The sequence below is a fragment of the Leuresthes tenuis genome, unplaced genomic scaffold (genome assembly GCF_036924035.1).
Source record: "Leuresthes tenuis unplaced genomic scaffold, fLeuTen1.0.hap1 SCAF_3, whole genome shotgun sequence".
Classification (NCBI taxonomy): domain Eukaryota; kingdom Metazoa; phylum Chordata; class Actinopteri; order Atheriniformes; family Atherinopsidae; genus Leuresthes; species Leuresthes tenuis.
In genome coordinates this window covers 16,790,772-16,806,619 of record NW_027325357.1, presented here as the reverse complement: position 1 = coordinate 16,806,619, position 15,848 = coordinate 16,790,772, and the positions used below count along the sequence as shown (strand labels likewise).

The window sequence follows — 15,848 nt, the reverse complement described above, 5'->3', positions numbered from 1 at the left end:
ATCTTCACTTGGTCTCATCTGTCCAACGGATATTGTTCCAGAGGTCTTGTGGTTTATTTAGATGCAACTTTAAAAACCTAAAGCATGTTGCCATGTTTGTTTAAGACAGAGGAAGCGTTCTCTGAAACTACCCTTCCAAATAAGCCACAAACTCATACTAGTTCGGTCTTTTTTTAAATTGTACTGTCATGACCTTTCATATTTAAATTCTAAATGAGACGGGTTTTTTTTATGGGTAGCAACAATTGCATCTTTAAGATCATTGCTGATGTTTATTCCCCTCTGCATCACCTTAATACACACCTGAATGCTTCAGACCAGCAAACTGCCTAAACCTCTGCTATTATAGAGGTGCTCACTCATGCAGCAGCTTAGTTTTTAAACACTACTTCTGCATTTTGACTTTTCTTTTATTGAATAATGAAATGGTGTCACGTTCTGTTGTTCATCTGAGCTTGCATTACAACTAAAGACCAGATGTTGCTATCATTATGGGCTGATGCGTGCCTCTTTCTTTTTCATGTAGCTGTATTTTAGTAATACAGTAATACTTAGTAATCTACACTGTACAACTGAGGCTATGTTGTTGCTTTAATCTTAAGGTATTTTGGGTGTTAACGTTGTCACTATCCATCCAAGGATTCATGGTCATCACAGGGCCTCATAATGTATGTATGTGTTAAACCAGGAAATAAAAACCACAATAGATCAATCTACACGGTTATAAATAGTCCTGGTGTCAATAGATACATCATTCAATAAAGATAACCATCAATGTGACAGATTGGCTGCGATTCTTTAACTGAAACTATTAACTACTTTGCACAAGTTAGCATTTTTGTGCTATTTTTTGTTCTTTTAGGCAGCCTAATCATGACATACTTTTGCCTTTGATGGAGCATTATTACATTACAGTATAAAAACTTCCTTCACTACCACTGTTACTATAGCAGTTTCTGACGACCAACTTCTGTTGATTATTGCTATAATGAAATCGCGTGCTCGCTGTTGCGCAGGAATGCAGTGACCGCGCAGCTCGCACCCATATCCACTAGGGAACCAAGCTGGCGCGCGTTCACGCGCCTGGCTCGAGAACGTAGAAGCTAAAGCTAAACGGGCAGCAGGCTATCAGGCCTTGAACATTCACGGAATCAGCCGTCGGTCATTTTGTTCAGGCGGACCTCCGACCGGCAGGGATTAGAAACGTGCGAGATCATATGTGTTTGACGGGGGAGAGCAAAGCGCAAAATGGTTCGGGAAACCAGACACCTTTGGGTGGGAAATTTACCCGAACATGTTCGAGAGGAGAAAATTGTGGAGCATTTTAAACGGTAGGTTACGCAAGACAGACCATATTTGCGAGGCTTGCGCGCGCTAGGTGCTGTACTAACGTTAGCTCGATGCGAAGAGTAGCCTGCTAACAATGCTAATACAGCTCAGTATAAGCAGTAACATAAAACACAATCGTTTAAAGTTGTGTAGCTTGTTGTTCATATGCTAAAATGCAGCATAGTAATGTTTGCCTTAGGGAAATTCGTGGGATTTAACCACTCAAATATATATGTTGTTGGTTTATGTTCTTTCGCTAACTTTTGCTAACGTCAGGAGGCAATTAGCCGGGTCTGCTAGCTACCGAGCTACCACCCAACCAACCATTTTGTGGGAAGTCGAGACGTTTTCGTGATCTGTACAAGCCAAAAGGCTGCCAACGTTAAACATAGAACAGATCAAGATCAAAAGATGACATTTGTTGTTTTAAATAACATCTAAAAATCAGTGTTATTTATCTGGTCTACACACTGAATTACTGAAATTAGAAGAAGCTGAAATCTTATACCGATTATTGAGCTCACTGAGCTTATGATCGAGTGTTAGCAAGTTGTTGAGCTTTTGTAAGTCGGTTAGTACTATTGAAGCCACTTAAAGTTATATACTTAATAGTGTGGTATTAAAAAGTGAAGTCATCTACTGCTTTGTAATGCAGTATATCGTTACCCTTTTCCATCTAAAGGCCAGTAACTCGTTAATAAACCTTTCCACAACACGGCAAACGGTGCAGGTATCGGGATATTTTGCTGTGCTTCAGTACAAGCAGTCTGTTTATGGCTTGTTTGAGAATATTGTTCATTGTAGTTCTTGAAAAATATACATTGTCATGTGGTCCAAAGGGTTAATATAATACACTGAAATGTCTGTTTAGAAACCTCATAGTTTTCCCAAAAGTACTGAAAGCACCAAGTTTAATCTCATAATAGTTGCACTCAGATTAGGTCTGTTTTGTGCTCTACAAGTAAATGTTATCGTAACCTGTGAATGTAAAAATTTAGGTGAATCATTGCTTTGTTTTCTTTCTTTTTTTTTTTTTTTTTTTCTTACATTAAACGTCGCTCTCTCTGCTCTTGTTTGTGGTACATAGAGTATTAGTTGCCCATGCCCTAGTCTTGGCTGGCATACATGTAATTTCCTCTTTGTTTTTATTGTAACTTCCTCTCAGGTACGGCCGTGTGGAGAGTGTTAAAGTTCTGCGAAAGCGAGGGTCAGAGGGGGGTGTTGCAGCCTTTGTGGATTTTGTGGATATTAAAAGTGCACAGAAGGCTCACAATGCTGTCAACAAGATGGGAGACAGAGACCTTCGGACTGACTACAATGAGCCTGGGTCAGTCCCTAGTGCTGTCCGGGGCCTTGAAGACAGCTCCCCCTCGAGCAGTCGAGACGTTACAGGATTCTCTAGGGGAACAGTTGGTCCAGTGTTTGGCCCACCTGTCTCCCTTCACACCAGAGAGGGACGTTATGAACGGAGAATAGATGGGTAAGTGGACACGGCGTCCCCCTCAAATCCAGGGCACTCTTGGTATCAGATAGGTGTAATACCTAAACACATAGTGGGGTTATTCGTCAGGCTTTGATGCCTCAAGGGGTTACACAAAGGTAATCTAGGGATTGCTTCACTCTTCATCATACGTGACTCGCTTGCCCGTGGAATTTAAGTAAATTAACTACTATTATCATTTGCTAAGGTAACTATATTTCAAGGTTTGGATATTACATCTGTGAGGAATAACCTGGTGAGTTTTGGATTTATTTTGTGGGAAACTACCGTGGGGAGCTTTTGGATAAGTTTTTTAAATTTTTTTTTTTTATATCAACATGGAATCTAACCTTACTTGGAGTCACTTGAAGCTGGAAGTAAATCCCTACTGCGAAGGATGTACTTTCACTCAGAAGAATATATGCGGATGTGCAGAAGACTTTTTTGCCCCCCCCCACCCCAACCCTACCATGGGAATAGTTGATGTCTGGACTACTTTTACTATTTTTGTCTACAAGTCTGTTCTGGAATTAAAGTTTTGACCAAGTGGATGGAAGAAATTGGCTGTCATCGCATATTACAAGAAACGCTGACTTTAGTATGAGTCTCGGGTTATCCCTCTTATTTTAGAGTGACTTAAACTATTAATCATGAGCTTTTGTCCCAAATATGGAAGCTATACCAAGACAAGGCTTTGTAAGAACACTCAGGATTTAATCTAACTACCAAATGTTTGGAGCTACTGTTGTTTTAGGGTTGATGGCTATGAAGACACATGAAGAATGCATCGTTGGGTTGTAACCTCCTGGATGTACGCAATACAATACTCCATGTTGGATGTACTGACCCTACTGTGGACAGATGTAGTTGCCATACGTTTGGATTACTCAAGCGTGGATATAGCAGTGTGAGATCTCAGTGAGCAGAAGAGCTTTTGAAGGAAGTTGGAGAACACAGAAGACACTTTTTTTTTTTTTTAGGTAACATGATACATTTCTACAAATTGAAGAAGACTTTCAGCAGACGCACCAAATGAGATCCAAGGATTGTGGAATTAAGTCCAACCAAGAGTCCTTGAGGATATTACGAGCTATACTCTGCATCTAAGAGTCCCTCCGTTTGTGTTAAGTTCAAAAACTTGATATTAACGAGTGGAATACTTTTTTTATATTTCATCAATTGTTTTTTCCCCAATTTAAAGCTCGGCCGTTGGGACATGCTACTTCCTCCTCATACTGCTATTACTGCCAAGACTGATCCAATTGGATATATGTTTTCCATCCAGACTTCATTGTACTCAATAGTCGACCTGGAATGTGCGGAAAACCCTGAAGTTCATCATCTTTTTTCCCCCTCTTTTTACCTTATTTATTTATTTATTGAAGTTTTAGGTTTCTATTCTTTTCTAAATCCATTTCTGTGGTTGTTTTGTTTTTCCTTTTTTCCATGCCTTGAAGAGAATTAAGTAGCCTAACTGTGGATTATACATCAATTCTGGCCTGGTCCTGAGTATTTGAAGATAACGTGAAATACGGTTCAGGAGAACTTTTTTTCCATAATTAGATCAAATGATTTTTTTTTCCCCTCGGTTTTTCCCATTCGGGCTCTCACATTCTGACCACCTAGATTTTATTTGGATTAGTTTCAGTAACTTCTGTCCTAAAAGGTTGGTATTGCTTTGCCCTCTGCATATTTCCTTTCAACTTCCCTATTGACATTTTGTAATATTAGTTTTTTTTTCCCTGCTTTTAAGTTGATAGTTTGATGCAACAGTGGACACGTCAGTTTTATGAATGTGTTCGTGTAAAATCTTTGCTTATTATTTACTCTGTAATGTTTTCTTTTTATTTAGAATTACATGTATATTAAGTATTATTTGCGCATTACATACACTGATATGAAGGGAGACATTCATTGACATTCTTTAGACATTCTTAATTGAAGTGTCCACTTGAATATTTTGGAGAAATTTTCCAATCTTGATATTTGTGTTATAAACAGCAATTCATCAATTGTTGGCAAATGAAATCAGCTCACCTTGATGAATTGAGAAATGCTGTTTTTTGTTGTTTTGGCAGATTTAAAGAAATTGACACAAAGAGGGCAGCAGTGACTGTAAAAGTCTGACCTCAGCCCCGTTCCATGTGACTGTTTCTGAATTTACATCGTACAAAAAACCTTTATCTGTTAGTTTTGCCACTTTAAAGAACAAAATTTGAGGCTACCAACATTTTTTATGTCTTTCAGTTTAGATTTTGAAGAAGCAGCACCACAGATGTACTCTTATAGTTATTTGTGTAGACAGCGTCAGTGACAGTGTCAGCCAGTGTGTCTTGAAGAGTCAAAATTATTCTGCATATTTATCAAATTGGGACAAGTTTTTGGCCTGCGTGCACAAACTTTTGTTTTGGCATTTTTTTTTCCTCAACAAAAGTTCTAAAGCATTCGTTTAACATCTTGGAAAAGGGCCAATGCTTGATTTTGATACTGACATGTTGAAAGTGACACAGCAGTGCTTTGACACTGAAAACACTGGCACTGCTGATTGTAGCTGTATTAGGACCCACATCTTATCTGGTTGCCTCTGCTGTGCTTACGCTTTTTTATGGAGGTGCATTTCACAGTTGGAGAACAAAATTATCTAACTTTTTTCTTTCTTTCTTTCTTTTTTTTTTTTTTTTTTTTTTTTTTTTAAATCTCTGCCCCGTTTAATCCACAGTAGCTCTGAAAGCCGTGAACGTGCATATGATCACAGCCCATACGGACACCACGACCGCAGTGGAACTTTTGACAGACAGCGCCACTACAATGCTGATTATTACCGCGATCGCTCTGTGTTTGCCACAACTGGCCCAGGAAGCAGTGCTATTGGAGGAAGCTTTGATGCAGCAGACCCACATTTTGACTCTAGAATACGAGACCCGTTCACTCTTACTAATTCAACACGACGGGACTTGTACAGAGATGACAGAGGGCGGCGTGTTGATCGAACCTATCATCACCGTCGAAGCCGGTCGTCTCATTCCTCACAATCAAGGCACCCTTCCCCTCAACGGACCACAGGACAAACCCCCAAAGCACCTCATTCCCCTAAAAGGACCCCCCTGTCCCCTGGGAGAGGGCCAAGATCGCGATCTCACAGCAGATCTTCAAGTTCTGACTCTGTCAGTAGCACCAGCAGCACAGGCAGCGGCAGGTATGGCATTTGTTTTGTCTCGGTTCAAGAAAACAAGTCACTGAGTGAATGTATTTATTCCTGGAAAAGTATTGATTTGTTAATACTTTATTCACTCAGACTGACATATGTCTGATAATTTTCTCTTTGTTTAATTTTTTTCTCTCTTAATGACAGCGATTCAAACAGCAGCTCAAGTGATGGCTCTCGGGCGCGCTCTGTTCAGTCATCGGCTGCACACGCACCACCTCAGTCTTCGATGGTGCTTGATTCTGAGGAGCCACGTAGAAGCTTTGGAATCAAAGTGCAAAATCTGCCAGTGCGCTCAACAGGTTGGTTAAGTGTGACGGCCTTTCAAAGGATTGAATAAATTATGTACTTCTACCTCCTCAGGACTATTTGTTATGTTTGAAAGGAACAGATGTTGTGTTGAATCCAAAGCACTTGTTCTGACCTTAAAGTGATCATTTGTCTAGATTTTCAACATGCACCATTGATTTTTGCTGGTCTTTTGTTTTGAAAGTGGTCACTCTGCTTTTATTAGTTCCATATTTGCCTTCTTGCCAGTTTGCTTATGTAATCGCAGCATAATCACCCATCTCAAAATGTTAGATTCTGTACCAAACTAAAGACATAATGATCATTTTAAAGTAGTTTGTTAGCTTGAAGTCAAACCTAATTTTGTAAGGAGTTTTGAGAAATCTGCTGTGTCTGTGAGGATTAATTACCTGCTGCTGGAAAATAGAATAACATGGCTGTATTATGCCTTCCTCACAATACAGAATCATCTGGAAGTCTGTAAGATTTAAGTTGGATTCAATTTTTGTACAAGAGTTCCTTTCAGATTCTCTTTGTTTTTTGGGGGGGGGGTTTTGCCCGTAGGCCACTGGGCATTAGAGGAATACTAATTTACTTTCCCTCTGCAGACACAAGTTTAAAAGATGGACTCTTCCATGAATTCAAGAAACATGGGAAGGTGACCTCGGTGCAGATTCATGGAGCGTCCGAGGACCGCTATGGTTTAGTGTTCTTCAGACAGCAAGAGGATCAGGAGAAAGCCCTCAGTGTCTCCAAAGGAAAGCTGTTCTTTGGCATGCTCATTGAGGTCACTGCCTGGAACGGTCCTGGTAAGTAATGACAGATGAGATGAGGAGCGTTTGTGGTGATGTATGCACTGCTCTGGCGCAGGCATATTATTCCACAAGAGGAATGTTCTAAGTCTTAGAATGCTGGTGGTGAAGAAGAGGAGTCTGAATTTGACCAGCATGTGATTTTTCTTAATGACAAGCCTCTTCCTCCCCTCAGAAACGGAGAGTGAAAATGAGTTCAGGCCCTTGGATGGGCGCATCGACGAGTTCCACCCAAAGGCCACCAGGACACTGTTTATAGGGAACCTCGAGAAGACCACCAGTTATCAGCAACTGCTTGACATTTTTCAACGGTTTGGAGAAATTGTGGTGAGTTGTAATAAGTTGTGTGTACTGTAAAAATACATTTGTACATTCTAGGGTAAATGTTCTTCCCCTAATTGTTTTTTTTCTTCTTCTTTTTTTTTTTCTTCTGAAGGACATTGACATCAAGAAAGTAAATGGAGTTCCCCAGTATGCCTTTGTTCAGTATTCTGATATTGCCAGTGTTTGTAAGGCCATAAAGAAGATGGATGGAGAGTATCTGGGGAGCAACAGACTAAAGGTAGAGTATTTACAGTAACCGGTGTAATAATTTTTTATATTTGTACATCTACAAAGTATTGTACAGTGTTCTGTAGATCTGTATAATATGCATGTTGTTGTTTTTCTCTTTGAAGCTTGGTTTTGGAAAGAGCATGCCCACAACCTGTGTTTGGCTCGACGGTTTGGCAGCAAACATAACGGAGCAATACCTCACTCGGCATTTCTGCCGCTATGGACATGTAGTCAAAGTAAGGTGTTCTGTTTCTTTCTTGCTTAGGATTTTCTGCTCCTGAATTGGGTGACGTGTGTCATAACTGTAAATGCGATCTCTGATTGGTCCTTGCTATAGGTTGTGTTTGATCGATTAAAGGGGATGGCCCTCATCTTGTACAACAACACAGATTTTGCTCAGGCAGCTGTGAGGGAGACCAAAGGCTGGAAAATTGGTGGCAATAAAATTAAGGTAAAAAAAAAAGTTTTTATTCCTTGTTAAAAAAGTACGTTTGATGTGTGTATGTTGTTTAATCCATTTGTTTGATCATCTGTGATAGGTGGATTTTGCAAGTCAAGAAAGTCAGATGGCATTCTACCGCTCTATGCAGGCATCTGGTCAAGACATTAGAGATTTTTATGAAATTCCACCCGAACGACGGTAAAGTAATCATGTTGTTCATTCTAGCCGATTGTTTTTATTTAATCTACTGTATTTTCATTTTAAGGTTATTGAAATGAAACATTTCTAAACATATCTATGTTTAGAATAGCATTTCTTTTAAAAACTTTTAGGTACTTTTTTAAAAATAATTAGGTTATTACTCGACTTAACAAAATCCCTTAATTTTCCCATCCATTCACTTTACAGAGAGGACCGTAGAACTCCCTATCATGATTTTACAGCAGAGAGGGCTTACTATGAGAATATACGAACCCCTGGCCTTTATCCAGAGGATGCTCGAAGAGAATATGCTGCACGCAGCAGAGAACGTTTTCCTGAACTGGAACATTATCAGGGGGATCACTTTGACCCACGCTATCATGAAGATCCAAGAGACTACAGGGACTACAGAGACCCCTTTGAGCAAGACATCAGGAAATACACATATATACAAAGGGAGCGAGAAAGGGAACGGGAGCGCTTCGAAGCCGATCGTAGCAGGTGGAGCCCATCTCATCCAAGGCGACCCATTACTCCCGCAGTATCACCCTCACCGTCTGAGCGAGCTCCCAGAGATGCCGAACGAAGAGTTTACAGCCAGTCCTCTGAGAGAAGCGGTAGCGTGAGCTCTGTTTCACCGCCACATTTTGACAAATCTGAAAAGACTCAACTGGAGCATGTCTCAAAGAGTGAAAAGGGGAGTCAACCAGATCGTGTTGCAGGAACTGAGAAAACCAAACGAGCCAAACGAAAAGAAAAAAGTGACAAAGAGAAAGCCGACAAGATTAAATCAAGGAAAGTAAAGGGTCTGTCTCCATCCAACCCGCTAACGGAAACTGAGCTCGAAACTGGTTTTGATGGAGGGTCTGAAAGGGGTAGGGGGTCAGACCAAGATTCTCATGACAGACCGAAATCTAAAGGGGATGTTGATGTTCTTACTGTGAATCCATCGTCGGCTACTGTTCAGGATTCTGTAAAAGGCGAGAGACCTGAACCAGCTAAAGGTGATAATTTAGAGTTGGATGGAAGAACTCGACTCAAAAAACATGCCAAGTCTGATACTGGAAATGATGGGAAAGATTCATTAGTGGAGTCCGATCGCCTTGCTGCAAGAAAAAGACGCTTTGCTGATCTCAGTGGACGGACTGTGCGTCAAAAGAGAAGCAAGCATGATGAGGAGGATAGTAATCAGTCCTCTGACTTTGGGGCCAATTCCACATATTTGAAAGAATCGGAGACTGACAAACATAAAGATTCACAGCGTAGAGATGCAAGACTCAAAACGGACAAAAGTGGCTCTCAAAAGAATGGTCAAGAAGACCTTAGAGGACAAAAAGAAAAAACAGAAGGATCTTTGGAGCCACCGGAGTCTAAACGGCATCCCGGGAGCACGTCATCCAGAAGGTTCTCACAAGATGGGAGTTCAGATCAAAATAGTGTAAGAGAACAAGATCACCATGCTGTGCCCAAACTCAGTCAGAATGCTGACACAAATAAAAGTGCCAAGAACAAGGAAGACCATGTTGACATTGACCTCTCTCAGAGTTACCGCAAGCAGATGGAGCAAAATAGACGTTTACACCAGCAGCAGCAGCAGCGCGAGTCCAAACACGACAAACCAGGAAGTCCCCAAAGAACTGAAATGGAAGACTTAGAACACCGTAGTCTAGTGCATGAAGTTGGTAAACCCCCTGAGGATGTCACAGATAATTTCCCATCTTACAAACTAAAGAAAATAGACCAATTTGACACAGATTCTGGGATAAAGAGAGAGCGTGTCTACAGAAGCTTTAGACAAAAAAGTGAGGATCCTGACTGGAACAACACTCCCTCTCCAGGACACCAGCTCCTCTCCCACCATGCAGATGAGGATTTTATTGATGCCTCTCAGAAAGAATTGAGCAGAAATGATGATAAAATTCACCCAGAACTGGAGCTATTGGTCAACACACAGGTGAACAAGACAAACGTTCCTTTACTTTGTGTAGAAGAAGAGCAGCAAAAAAGGGGCGAGAGCAGAGTTAAACAAGAGCTGTTACCCAACCCAACCAACTTTTCTAGAAGTTTAACTAAAAACCTTCACAATCGCAATCAAAAGTGTTTGGAGTATGGCATGTGGCAGGACTTGGAGCCTGGGGAAGTCCGATCGGACTCTGAAGAGGACAGGGAAACCAAACCCCACTCCCCTGTGCCCTCCACTTCTATGCCTTATTCGGAAAGGCCCAGGGTTGATAGGTTTTCAGACCCCAAACTAGCACACCTTGAGAGGAACAAATTCTACTCCTTTGCTCTTGACCAGACGATCACACCTGATACAAAGGCTCTGCTGGAGCGGGCAAAATCTCTCTCGTCTTCCCGAGAAGACAACTGGTCATTTTTAGATTACGATTCTCACTTTGCAAGTTTCCGCAACAGGAAAGATACAGAAAAAGTAGAATCCGCACCAAAACCTACACCTTCTTGGTACATGAAAAAGAAAAAGATACGAAGTGGATCAGAAGACAAACTTGATGACCGGAAAGAAGAACCTAAACCAGAGGAGCATGAACGCAGGGAACTATTTGCCTCACGCTTCCTTCATAGTGCTGTCTTCGAACTGGATTCTAGGCGACTGCAGCACCTTGAACGTAAACATGAAGAACTCGAGCATATGCAAAACCAACAACCTGGTCAGCAAGGGACAGACGGTGAGCTTGAAACGGGACCAGTTGTCCTTTTCCATAGTCGTTTTTTAGAGCTCACACAACTACAGCAGCAGAAGAGCAAGACTCAGCACCTGCAGGAAACAAAGGGAGATGCAATGGGCCGAGACGAGAATAAAGAGGAAAAAGCCCCTGATCAGGAAAAACAAGTTCTACAGTCTCCTGACGCAGCAGAAGCTGCCACAGAGGCAGAAATTAAACCTGTCAGTCCTGCTGAAGAAGTTATTCCTGAACCCAAATTCCCCCCTAATTCTGTTACCCAGTCTGTGATCAAAGAGTTTCCTCCAGTAGAGGAGAAATGTGTTTCACTAAATCCGGCCCCTGATGTAAGCTCCCCTGTGTCTTTAAAAGAAGAGATAAAAGAAAGTGAACTTGTATCCATTCCCCACCCACCAAGAGAGGCAAAATTTGACTCTGAACCTGCTCCTGTAGAAGCACCTGAACCTGCTCCTGTAATGGCACCCGAACTTAACTATTCACTAAATAAATTTTCTCCCTCTGAAGAGAAGCTGGATACTACTCCCGATGATATAAAACCGCAATTCACAGAACAAGCATCCTGCCACGATTCTCTTAAAGAATGCGTCACCACTTCAGAACCAGTGCTGGATCCTGAGGTAATAAAATCTGAGGTTCCAGGAGGCAGTAGTCCAATACCACCTAGCTTTGGTGAGGGTATGGATGTAGTCAAGAAAGAGACCCATTCCACTTATAAAACAGCAGTAGAGATGGAAGAAGAGGAGAAACTTCAAGTTGGTGACGAGCAGATGCCTGTTGATAGTGACACAAATGAAGAGCTAGCCTCCTCTCAGAGAGAGAATAAAACAAAGGAAATTAAGACTAAAAAGGGCAAACAATCCCCTGCTCAAGTTGCTCCAGCCTCTGTAATGTCTACCTCTGTTTCTGAGAAACAAGCCACACGCAAGAGTGAGCGCATTGACAAAGAGAAGCTGAAGCGTGGCTCATCCCCAAGAGCTGAGTCAAAGTCCACAAGTAAATCTCCTATTCATGGGTCAGATCCTGATGTCTTGGAGCAGAGTATACCTTTAGGCAGAGCTAGACGGAGAAATGTGAAATCTGTTTATGCCACCCCAGTTGAAGACGAAGCACCAGTTCGTACTGGAAAAGAAATTACGGAGCCGCCTCGCTCAGCACGAAAGCGGGGTACAGACAAAGATGCAGTGCAGCCAGGCAGTGAACTGGAGCCACCTGCTCCAACCTCCACAACAAAACGAGGTCGACGCCCTAAAAACCACAACAAAGGGGAAGAGAGTTCAACTGCTAAAGTAGATAAACCCAAACTGGACAATAAAGACTCTGATTCAAATGAATTAGAAAGTAGTGAACGAATACCAAGATTATCTAAAGGGAAAACATCCCCTCACTTCATGAAGGGTTCATCAAATCAGGTGTCATCAGCTCTTGGATCGGGATCAACGAGAAAGGGGGACAAAACTGAGGCAGCTGATGGGGACCTAGAAATCGACCTTACAGATGCAGAAACTGTAGCTACGGTGGATCCATCAGGCTCAGGTAAAGATCCATCAGTAAAAACTGACCAAAAGAAAGAGGAGAAAGACAAGGAAGCTACAGAACTGGGCAAAGATAAAGACGGTCTCCATGAAAAAACTTGTGAGGGTAACTCAAATGGAAAAGACGCCGATTCCCTGGTTGTTGAGGAGAAACTCACTTCAGAGAAAGATAGGATTGTTAAAGGAAAAATCAAGTCGACAAGGACTCCAAAGTCTCCTGTCCTCAAAAACCTCAAAATCCGACTAAATGTCACAGAGGTTAAAGATCTTCTTCAGTTAGGTGAAGAAGACCTCGCGAGTCAAGATGACGCAACAAAAAAGATGAGATCTGGTGACACGAATGATCATGTTTCAAAGTGCTCTAGTGCTGACAAAGGAGGCCTTGATGAAGAAAAAATGGAACTTGAAACCTCGAAAAGTTTATTTTCTCAGGAGCGTGAGTTAGAGCAGGCAGTGGAGAATATTGCAAAACTTACAGATCCCAGTTTTCCAGCAGAACCACCTCTACCCCCTGTCCCCCCTCCAGAGATCAAAAGTGACACCGAGGAAGAAAAGCCGTCGTTTCCTGCAAGCGAGACAGAACTAATGGCTGCGATCGACTCAATAACTGCAGAAGATGCGATCGCGTCTCTTACCCAAGCACCGCCACTAAGTACAGATGTACGTTCTGAACCCGAGGTGCAAGACCTTGTTCAGTCTGTCCCAGGAGAGAAACCTGAAGCAACAACTTCTGCTCTACAAGAGGAACCCGCCTTCTCAAACACACCCAAAAAGGGCAACAAGGGAAGACCGAAAACCCCTAAACGTTCTAAAGCCCAAAAGCAAGTGAGAAAGGATTTGAAGGAAGGGCAGTCATTAAGCGATGAACTGACAACACCCTTAGCTGACAGCACAGCTTCAGATGTAAAGCTTGTGTCTGAGGCACCTCAATCAGCAGCAGTTGCTGCAGTTATTACTCCCACCACTTGGAAGCCAGAATCTGAGCTTTCAGCTGTCAAGACTACAGATATAATCACAGAGTCTGTGTCCTCTTCGGAAGAGCAAATGCAACCTCTTAAGTCTGTGTATCCACAGTCAAAGAGTCCAATATGCCCAAAGCCTCAACAACTGCCACCCGACTACATTTCCCCTTCCCTGTCTCCTCGAGCCAACAGACCAAATATCAGGCCCATTCAACCTAGTAGAGTTGCTGTTTCTCCTCCAGACTGGCGACATCAGCCCAAAGATACGGGTGTTTGCTCCTCAGCTGTCATGCCATTAGTGGCAAAGGAAAGCAAGCCTTTACCCTCGGAATCTGAAAATATGGATATTGAGCATGGCACAAGTGATTTGAGACAGATTCTAATGAAACATAAAAGTATTTCACTGCCAAGTAGTAGTTCTGTTGCAAGTAATCTGCCCAACCTTCGAGATCAGAACCCATCTGAAAGCAGTACTCCACTCACAGCTGTTGTGAAAAGTAAGTCGCCACTCTCTGACAATAAAATGCCGATTCATTCAGTCCCACCTGTTGTTCGACCACCAGCCTCATTAACATCCCCTGAGACAAAGTCTGTGATCTCCGTTATTGCATCCACTGCAACCTCTGTTATCAGTCGTGTTTGCAACCCTCCAGAGCCGGAGGAAAAGGTGAATGTCAACCTTGGAAATCCCTGCGTGGACATGGCTCTACCAAAACCAACCTATAGATCCAACAAAGATGACGCTGCATCATATCATGGCTCATCTATTGGTGACGAAGGGGGCGCTGCTGCACGCTTCATGGTTGAGAGTCCTTCTGTTGGGGCTGGGTCCTGCTCTGGTCTGAGGGTGAATACATCTGAAGGAGTAGTAGTATTGAGTCACTCAGGCCAGAAAACCGAGGGACCTCAAAGGATTAGTGCCAAGATTAGTCAAATCCCACAAGCAACAGCAGGTGACATGGAATCTCAGCAGTTGGTTTCCATGCCCCAGATTAAACAGGAAATGTATGGTCATTCTCAGTCAGGACTCCAGAAGGGGCCATCATCGCAGGCAGATCACGGACTTCCCGGCAAACCACAGTCAGCTCTATCCAACATCAAACAAGAAAGCAGTGGTTTGGAAAAAATGGATTATCAGTCTGGACCTCAAGGAGTAGTAAAGCGTCTTACCCAGGGTAACCAGCAAGTAATGGGCTATCATCAAGATTACATGCAATTAAAGCAAAAGAAAATGGATAGTTCTGATTCTCATGGTTCAGATGGGGCTAAACCATCTTGGACATCGGCTGTAAGTCCAGCAATTAGCCCTCATTTGCCTTCTCCACCTGGAAACCACGTGGGTTTTGTAACATCAGCAGGCGACAGAGCCCCTTCACATCTCAGTGGGATCAAACAAGAACCCCGATCCCCACGCAAGTCAGGTCATCCACACTCTCCGTTTACGAAGGTGTCCTCGCCCATAGGCTCTTCATCACCCAAGGGCATCCCTGTTATGTTATCAACTGGCCATCCTGCTATGCAACAGTTCATCACTAGTGTTCATCATCCAGAGCAGTCGGTTATCATGCCACCTCACAGCGTGCCTGGAGGCTTGGGCCGCATGTCTCCTCACTGTGTTACCCAGTCAATTCCAGTGGGACATCTTGTTCAAGGAGATGTCAGAGTTAATACTCCACCTCTGTCAGTGATGAACTACGGGATGCACAGTGAGCCTCTTGCCTCACCCTGGTCTGGTCCCATGCAGCCGCGGCCTTCCTCACCCCAGGCTGGCAGAGACAAGGTTCTCAAAGTTAACCCTGGTTCTTTAAGGGGTCATGAGGGGGAACAGGAAGAATCCAGGCACTTCCATCAAACAGGAAGACCAGCTGCCACTCTGCAGTCAGATCCTCGCGGGCCTTTGAGGAATGTTCCCTTGGAAACATACATGGCACAGAGAGATATGCGTGTTCTCTTGCACCATCAGGGGGGGACCACAGACCCTCACTCTGGACACATTCAGGAGACGCTGCCCTCTTCTATATCTCCACATCTTTTGCCTAAAGGCGTGTCTGAGAAGGATATAACAAAGTCGTTGGAAGCAAAGAGGCCACACTCTCCTCTTCCTAAGGATGGAATGATGGGGATGAGGCAGTCTGGAGCAGCAATGGCATCTCCTCAGAGAGTTCAGCTAATGCCGCAAGGACCTAGTGGCTCATTCCCGGAGTATTCAGGAATGTACTCAAACCCAAGAGGCATTCATTCTCAAGTACCAGAGGCTTCTGTTGGACACAACCAACCACCATTGAATGTCACTCAATCTATGGTGAGTTAACTGCACTTACCTCACCGGTTTAGTGTGAA

The 15,848-nt window shown here is 42.9% G+C and overlaps 1 protein-coding gene across 4 annotated transcripts in view; it reads left to right on the top strand.

Moving 5' to 3' along the window:
- The first annotated feature begins 1,071 nt into the window (after positions 1–1,071).
- Positions 1,072–15,848, top strand: part of LOC140303401 (msx2-interacting protein) — a 17,282-nt gene continuing 2,505 nt past the window's right edge. Inside the window, exons 1-11 of one of the 4 annotated variants that reach the window (XM_072382157.1) lie at positions 1,072–1,331; positions 2,495–2,809; positions 5,532–6,005; positions 6,162–6,316; positions 6,911–7,111; positions 7,290–7,441; positions 7,551–7,676; positions 7,792–7,905; positions 8,007–8,120; positions 8,209–8,309; positions 8,520–15,810. In XM_072382157.1, coding sequence (XP_072238258.1) covers positions 1,249–1,331; positions 2,495–2,809; positions 5,532–6,005; positions 6,162–6,316; positions 6,911–7,111; positions 7,290–7,441; positions 7,551–7,676; positions 7,792–7,905; positions 8,007–8,120; positions 8,209–8,309; positions 8,520–15,810 — 9,126 coding nt within the window. In that variant the 5' untranslated portion in view covers positions 1,072–1,248. Of the gene's footprint in view, positions 1,332–2,494; positions 2,810–3,950; positions 4,476–5,528; positions 6,006–6,161; positions 6,317–6,910; positions 7,112–7,289; positions 7,442–7,550; positions 7,677–7,791; positions 7,906–8,006; positions 8,121–8,208; positions 8,310–8,519; positions 15,811–15,848 lie in introns of those variants that run through there. The other 3 variants (XM_072382156.1, XM_072382159.1, XM_072382158.1) reach the window with 3 other exon arrangements.